The 8,707-nt window shown below is 42.2% G+C and overlaps 1 protein-coding gene across 1 annotated transcript; it reads right to left on the bottom strand.

The window, feature by feature from the left end:
• Positions 1-951: 951 nt before the first annotated feature.
• On the bottom strand, positions 952-8,617 carry LOC145488029 (uncharacterized). The gene is made up of 8 exons (XM_081466794.1): positions 8,117-8,617; positions 7,584-7,836; positions 5,894-6,066; positions 5,251-5,365; positions 4,439-4,605; positions 3,705-3,917; positions 2,926-3,115; positions 952-2,521 (listed from the first exon to the last, which is right to left on the bottom strand). The coding sequence occupies exons 1-8, from the start codon at positions 8,124-8,126 to the stop codon at positions 1,210-1,212; spliced, it is 2,433 nt and encodes an 810-aa protein (XP_081322920.1). The 5' UTR covers positions 8,127-8,617; the 3' UTR covers positions 952-1,209.
• Between the last annotated feature and the right edge of the window lie 90 nt (positions 8,618-8,707).

Raw genomic sequence — 8,707 nt, 5'->3', positions numbered from 1 at the left:
GCAAAAAAGTCGACGAAGAAAGGGGTGGTGGAGCGAGCGAATTCTTTGCTTCTTCGATTATTTTGGGCTGGCTCCAATTTGCGCGCGGCCAGGATGCGGAAAAAGTTCTTCGTACGGGAACGCTTGCTAGGCAGGCGAGGTGGCGGAAGATGCCTTTGAAGCAGCTTAGGCTGCCCTTGTGAGCAAAATCGTTACAGGATTGGCTATTTCTTGACCCTGCTGAAGTTTCCGAAACTGATCTAGAAATAACTTAAGAGTTACTACCTTAAAAGTGAGGAGTACATTGGGGATTCACTCTATTACTCTTCAAGCTCTCTTGATCACACCCAATTGAACATCAAAAATAATCTACTTGCATCAAAAACGCACGTCCTCAGAAAGTACCACTCTTCCTATCCAGGTCTGCACGACAGTAACTTCTCAGGAAGTTTTATCCTTGTGGAGTCTCCTCGGGTAACGTTCTTTCCACTTTTTTTTCCCGTAAAATTCCTTACCTCTTGCAGGACACGATCCTGAGGATGCCAAATAAAGAAGGGAAGATAGAAAACGAGCCTGTTGAAGAAAAATATTGGGCGTGTTCTCTAGCGCGATACGTTGGCTCAGAGGGACGTCCTGAGCAATGCCTTACCCACGAGTGGGGCCGCGAGTGAGAGACACGCCCCCCTCGTGGGTAAGGGAGAGGAGACGGCTGAAATTCAGACTAAGCAATACCTTCGACCGATCAACTTCATCCCCAAGCTCAGTAATTACTCGTGTATCCCTAGGGATGTCGCAATATACAGGTTCATTGTATAACCCTGTCACGTGACCATGTGGATCATGAGAATGGAAAGACTAATGAAAAAACAAACATGTCATACTGAGACCATTTAACATTACGCGTTTTTCTGTTGGTTTTAAAGTTTGAGTAATTTAACGGATAACGTGGAAGGTTGAAAGAGGCGACAGTCGTTGATAAAGTAATGTATTTACTCAAGACAATCGCCACGAATATAAAAGATATAAAAAGCATACAAGAGACGAAGATAGTTGTGAACGATGAATTATTCATTTCAACGTCAACTGTGACTGCGATTTGGAACGTAAACCCGACAAGGAATTCCTGAATGCGTGATTCACCCCAACACAGTAAGTGCAAAGATTGAAGTTTACTTTGTTTTCTTCAATAGCATTCTCTAATAACATCCCTCGTCTAGTTTACAGTTTAGTTCAGGTGCTTGGGTCTTGTGGCTTCACTGGATCCGTTTTGGTGTCTTTGTTCGTTTCTTTGCTCGGTATTGACGTGATTGCTCTGAAAGGCTTCGAGCTTGCTGCAGTCATTCCAGCTGGCAAGTGCTGGAAGGTTTTTATGGGGGCAGCACGATGCGTTTCGCTTGTAATCAAAGGCTTTGTACTGGCGGTTTTCAGTTGGTGCCCTAATGAAGAACTGGCTGTTGTTGACTGAGGTGAATGAACTGAACTGGCAGACGTTACTAATGGAGTTTGTTTTGCAATAGTGGGCCCAGTGGGTGAAGTACCTCGGGAGGTGCTTTTTGGGGGCTCGTGAAGGGCAGCTGGTGATGAACCCGGCGAGGTACCCTTTGAGACCACCTGTGAAGCCTTCTCAGAGGCCTCTGTTGGAGGGGGTTTTGTTAAAACTGGTGATGCGGATTTTGAGGAAGTGCTGGGTGTACAAGTGCCGTGTGAGGAGGCCGCCTGTGTGATGCCTTGTGTAACACTTTGGGATACAGGCAGTGAAGTAGACGCTGACACTTGGGTTGCATCCTCCTTGGGTTTAGAAACCACATTTGGTGTTGCCTTTAACTGATCGGGTTGTTTACCGGGAGACGCCGGCTTCTGAGATGAGACATTCGCGGTGTTATTGGTGTCAGTTGAGCATGTGTCTGTCGCCTTTGAATCAATGCTTACTTGCTTTTCATTCTCCTTCACGTCTGCTGAATTACCAACTGGTTTAATATCAGGCGCTTTCGGCTCCACATCAGCTTTGCTCCCCTCAGCAGGAGCACTGCTAACACTTCCCTCTTTATCACCGCTACTTGGCAATGACTTGGAGCCTGTCACGGATGACGGCTGGGCGCCACTAACACTTGCCAAAGGCGTGCCTTGTAACGGCACCTGTGGGCTGCTACAAACTGCTACAAGGCTTGCAGCTGCCAGCCCAGGGGAGATACTTTCCGTAGCAAGCTTAAGGCCAGGAGTGGGACCTGAAGCCCCGCTCGAGCTAACAGTTGTTTCTGCAGCAGAAGCAGAATCTGAAGGCAAGTTCTTGCCATCTACAACGGACTTCTCGTCGTTGTTGTCGATTTCCATTTTCTCTGGTGTTGTAGAGGGAAAGCTGCTGATCTGTGTGGTGGGAAGCGATGAAGTGGCAGCAGCCTGCTGAGGATCAGCCGTGACGGGTCCTGAGTCAACTGACTGGCCAGAGATGTCTGGTGCTACCAGAGCACTGGACTTCTGTTGAAGGGCTTCTGAGACATCAGCTTCACTTTCCTTGTTGTCTAACGCTCTGACTTTCCTTAACCTGCAAAATAAACATAGATCACACTGCAACTTGCAGTTTGGAATCTAAGCACACTTAAATAAACTGAAAAAAGGTATTTTCGGAGCATAAAACTACGGTCATAAGTCAGTTCACCCCATGCCAGTTCGGACTGATAGCTCCTTGGTCAATGCATCAAAAAACGCACAAGAAATAGTCTTTTCGCTCGTTAAGTTTAAAGAAAGAACCTTCTCTGAACTTTCAGTTCGAGCGAAGGGATTTTGAGTCCGGGCGAACTGACGTCGAGTGATCTGGCAATCGGGCGAAACGACCGGTTACGGTGTTAAGACACTAGCTCCCTAAGTGTGCAAACCTGAGTTACAAAACGTATTAAGAAGTTCAATTCGTGTTCCTCACTGCCATCCTACCACCATCCATGTACTTACTTTGCTCGTTCCTTAGCATCGTCGAGGTCTTTGCTTACATCAGGCTTTTTCATAGTTTTGGGAAGTTCCTCGTGCAGTCTGCAGGCTGAGAGGGTAAAGATCTTAGGGACATTCCTATCACATTGACTTTCACCTTTGGATGGGAATGTGCACTTCTGAAAGAGCAGTTGGTTTGGATCATGTGTGATGTCTATAGATGTGTCAAGGAATCATGGACTACGAGGTCAAAGTCTGCGCTAATCTAAGAAATGGAGGAGTTTGCAGGGGTTTTATTAACGTTTTCAGCATTAGAGCCACTGGTTTTCACAGGCGGGCAAAACGTTTCTAAGTTAACTTCTTTTTAAAAAAACTTTCCTCTAGATGGTGAAACCAGGTGGGCAAAATTGTCGTCACAGACAGTCGATTTGCCCAGTGTCTAAACCCTGAGTTAGATGGGTAATCAGTTCCAACTCTTGATTAAATTCTGTTTCTGTATGAAGTGACAAGAAATTTCTGTTCTCCCTCTCGATGGGATGATAGCCCAACACACGTTACTATAATAATTGTTTATTCTAACAGTTCATTTACTTAATCAGGGCAAGCACCTATAATCCTTTCCTTTGCATCTTCTAATGTCAGACCCGATGTAATATGGCACCCACCCAAAGTATTAAATAGATCCACAGTGCTTTGGCAAGACACCAACGGATACAGACTAGGTTTCTACATACTTACAGTAAATTATACTACTAATTTTTAACCAAATTAAGTGTCAAAGTAGATTGCAATATAAAGGATACGTTTCATACAATGTTTGGTGAGTGGCAAGACCTTTTCTGTACATCTGTTTCCTTCAGGGGAGTATGTGCAGCGGAGGTTGGACACTCCCTGCTGTCGAGCGTTTGCACCCTGCTTCTTCTCCTTAGCCTGTCGGTGCAGCAGAGCTTCAATGCCTGGACACCCATGCTGAGGTTTGCGACCAAGTAGCTGTGTGGGTGTCAAATTGCACTCTCCTATGGCCATCAAACAAGACACAGCTTATTAGTAAAATGTAATGATATCCTGTTTGGCATGACAATGGGACTACAAAAAACAATTCTCTGTTCTTGAGGGAAGTCCCAGTCCACCCGTGACCTTTTGCACACTGCCTAGTGTTCTTCATTTATAACCATTGATCTAGGTTGTCACGCAGTGCTTCTCCCCACTAATGGCTATTAAAACCTAAACCTCACTCTTTTTCTTTTGTTTGACCACAGCCACTTTGACACTTATCAGGAAAAAGTAGCACTTGCTGGATCATAGATCTCTACTAGACACTTGTGGTTCTGGGATCATCATAAGATGTGACTTTTGCTTGGTGTGATACATGAATTTAAACACCAGTGACTAGCTCACAATTAACATTATGAGCAAAACCTTCTTTTTACTAACCAGGGGAAGGATGTGTGGGTTTCAGCAGCCGCTAGTGAGGAAAAGCATTGCATAACAAGAGTAAACAGGGCCAGGAAAACAAATAAAGTTTATGTTTGTTTACCTGTTTCCTCCACTTCCTCAGCTTGAATCGCCTGACAGTACTTCCTTCTTCTCTCTTTAAGCACATGCTGTAATCTCTTGAACTGCGTAATGTACAGTGATCGCAGCCTGATCATCTTATCACGACACATCCTGGTAGCTTCCTCCACTGTCCACACACCAGCATGCCTTGACAAGAACAGTGTTCCAAGCAGTTAATGCAAACTGCTTAGTGCACATTGTAGCTACACACATTGCGACAATTTAATTGGAAGAAAAAAAATCTTTTTGGATTCCTCCAGCTGGCAGTTTAAACCAAACTGATTTGAATAGGTCTGAAATAATGTTTCTTTAGGGGGACCCTGGACACATAGTAAAATGTCTCGTCTAAAGTTTATTTTCATTACCAGCGGAAGGGAATTTACCCCCAGTGGGGAGACTCCAATATAAAAAGGACAGGGATGTTGGTAGAACATTTTACGGGTTAAAAAATCTGTTTCGGTACCTCTTGGGGTGTTCAGCCTCAAAAGGTCCACAGCGAAAGCTTTTGCGGTACCTTTTGGGGTCTCGAGGCAAAAAAATATGGCAGGAGACAATGTGTTGTTTTAGAATTGATATATCTTAGGAGTAAAAAAAAAATTCAAGCCACACCCACAAAATTTCCAACAAGTGCCCTCTTCTCTTTATATGGGAGTTCTCCCTCAAGGAATTTAGATCAAGCTTTATATAATACAAGGAGCTGCCTCATTGAAATACATTGTTTTTGGACTGTTCTTCATGTGCACCTGTTAAAAACATTGAATTATATTTCAAGGTGAAGGGGTATACACTCACTTCAGGGGGTCCTCCTCTTCACTGTCAACAGAATCTGCATCACTGTCTATGTCCCCATGCCAGGCACTGTCCACCTTGAGGTAATCATCTCCACTACCACCACCACCATCCTCATCTAAACCAAATTGTTCGCAATAGGAATAATAAAGACTCAAACTAGAATGGTTGCAACACTCAACACAACGAATCAATGACGCTGAAAATTCTGTATTTGACAGAAGAACTCAGTCTTCAAAAGGTAAGGCCAAAGGCCAGTGTGTTTGGTTTATGATTTTGTCTGGCCAATGATGCAGTTGAGATCAAGCTTCCTATAGTGTTCTGCAGTCCTGCAGTCCTATTAATTCCTTTGATTAGTAATAGTGTTTGGCTACAAATTTTCCTTTGTTTTCTATCTCAGCTACCCTTGGTATAGCAAGGACAGTTTCCATGTTTTCCTAAGTCACCAATCGGGTAGCTGACCTGTGATCATTAACTAGCATGAGGAAACAAACCTGAATATTATTCACGCACAAGTTTTTTCCATCTTCCCATAATCAAATTAAGTCATATCCCTATCTTTGGACAACATTTTTTCAATTTAAGTTGTATCTTGGGGGATAGTAAAGCGAGTAGTATCACTGTATGTTTCTACAAGACTTTTCACCTGTGGAATGGCCATCTAGTTTATCACTCCTCTGTGAATTTGAACTTGAGGTTCTCATTCGTTTTCCTTTCTCGTCATCATAACCTCCTTCAACATCATCCTGATGTCTTCTTTTTCTTCTCTCCTCCACAGCACGACGCAGCTCTGCTTTGCGAGTGTGAATGATGCAAAAGCTACAGATTTAAATCAAACGATTTTTTTAAAAAGAAATCATTGAAGAGCTATAAACATTGTCTAAAGACAAATGAAGTTTGAAAAATGATTTAACTTCACGAAATGAGTAATTTAGTTGTTGTTGATACTTTTATTTCAAAACTTTTTGGTGTTTTTTTTTTCTTTTTCTTCAAGGTGGTCTGCCTCCATCTTTAGACCACTTTTTTTTTTTTGCTTTTCTTTTTTTTTTTCTTATTGTATTCATGTAGTATTTTATTATATTATGCACCAGTCATTTGAAACCCCTGGACCCCCCCCCCCCCCTGCCACACCCTCCTCGGGCATGAGTGGGGCATTTCACCTTATATGCAAGTGAAAGCAAATGAAGTCCCTGGTCCTTGGGAGAAAAGTGAATGGTGAACCTCCCCACCCGCCACGTGTTTCACAGACGCAATATTCCCTTCTAAAAAACCTTGTTAGAGCAAAGTGTAACAAGGGATAGTGATAAGGAATGATAAATATTTTTGGTACCCAAGAAATGAACACATTGATTCAGAGCAGCTAAACTACACTTGCAAAGGCCCTAGATGGACAAAGTTATCTTTTTATTTTTAACAAAAGTTATTGACAATCTTTTTCTTTTACAACTTGATGTCACAAAATGCAAGATCACAGCAAATTGCAACTCATGTTTTTGTAATGCAGTCTTCTGATGTTTAGAATGACTCAAGCATAACAAAAGTCTTTCTTGTGAAAGCAAAATCAAGACACATCTCCGCAAGACAGCTGGACAAGTTAACAATGAAACAAAACAGAAAACAACTATAATGATACTGAGTATTGACAATAATTATTAAGCCTAAAGAAAAATACTTGTGATCCATAGGTAATCGCTAATCTGCTTTGGATAATATATAGGTCTGGAATATTTGTCAATAGAAGAAGAGTACTCTGTTGAGCATGATGTGTCCTGCATCATGTACATCACTGTCTTGTTGGTGATTTCTAGTACATTCCCCGCCTACCGGAGGACCAAAATAGAGTGAATATGATGTGGAAGTCCCCACAATACCCTAGTCATGCCCAGGGGGTGGGGTGGGGGGAGATCTGCAGGTTTCAAATGATTGGTGCATTACTGTGGGCCATTAAATTGCCATAAGAAACCTCCTTTGGTTTGTTGTTATGGTTCAAATGTCCTAAATATAAAAATTGTCTTTAATTTCTAAAGCTGCTCTTTTCTTATTCATGAATCGCAGCATAACATTGCAAAAGAAGAAATATTATGATGCTATTTATTACAAAGATAAGGACAAGTAAACAAAAATTGACAACAATTTGTTTACTCTTCATGTTAAGTTCTAGCCCTGGTTGTTTGAAGGCTGGATAATGCTATCCACAGGATAAATAGCTATCCAGTGGATAAGTGTAATTCACAAAACAAACCACCCTATCCACTGGATAGTGATTTATCCGGTGGATAGCGTTATCCACCTTTGGAACAACCCAGGCCTGGTGTGGTGTAGTGTTATTTCCTTACCTTTTTGCCCTGTCAGGCAACTTCTGCGCCGGGTTAGGACACCTCTTTCCATTCGATTTAGCTACAAAGTCACACGGTTTGAAAGGACTGGCTTTGTCCTCCAAGATATGCTTGTGGCAAAAGTCAAAGCCCTTCAATATTTCCAAGTTACAAACTCGCTGCGAGTAAGCGCATAATTTGCGCGGGCGAACATCTGATTCTGTTTTAGTCTTGGCCAAAGCACTTGAATCTTCGTTCTTTGTTTTATCCATAACTACAATAAATTCATCAAGAAATAGCTTCAGCTTAGCATAGTTCCATGACTGAAAAGTGTTTTCTGGCTAGTCTCGAAGACCGAAAGACGAGCGAGTGATTTCTGCTTATAAAGTTAACAATTTCACCACTATCGGTAGTATCCACTATTCCTAAACTGAGGAACTCTACATAGATTGAATTACTTTCTGTTTAAACGACTGATGTAAAGCAAAACGATACACAATCAAGCAAGTACAAAGCAACAACGACACGTTTCGTTTCGTTTCGTTTCAACATACCTTCCGCCATCTTGTTTTTCAGAATTCTACCGCAATGTATGCTGGGAAAGGGAAAGCATGCTGTTTTCAGGGGGTACGGGTAGGGATGAAAAAAAAAAAACAACAAAAAAAGCTCTGCTCCTTAGGGAAGACTGGGAACGTGTGAGCAAGAAATACCGAATACAAGTAGAGCGATAGGTGCGGCTGAAATCGCCAACAATTAACACGCTCTCTCTCTCTCTTTTCTCTTCACAGGACTCCCTGCAGCACCCTACAAGCCTGTTGTTCGTAGGTTTTCTTGTTCACCTCCCCTTAGTTCATTAATTGTTGAGACTATAGTTTATCATTCATTGGAAAGGTAAAATTATGTCAGATGAGACATCAATGAAAAATACTTAATGAAAATCAATTAGTCTTGGATATTAAAAGTAATAAACCCAAATTCCTCTGGTCGAATTATAACTAGATGAGGAGGTTAAGAATCGTAAAAACCAAGATAGCTTTCACCTGTAAGATCTCTCACCCCCCCCCCTCCCAGCCCTCCACCCCACCACCACCTTGTTTATTTCCAACCAAATTTTGTGATAGCTTTACAAGTAAGATTAAAACAAG

The sequence above is a fragment of the Orbicella franksi genome, chromosome 5 (genome assembly GCF_964199315.1).
Source record: "Orbicella franksi chromosome 5, jaOrbFran1.1, whole genome shotgun sequence".
NCBI lineage: Eukaryota > Metazoa > Cnidaria > Anthozoa > Scleractinia > Merulinidae > Orbicella > Orbicella franksi.
Note: the sequence above shows the minus strand (reverse complement) of the source record. Positions and strands in the feature narration are given on the sequence as shown.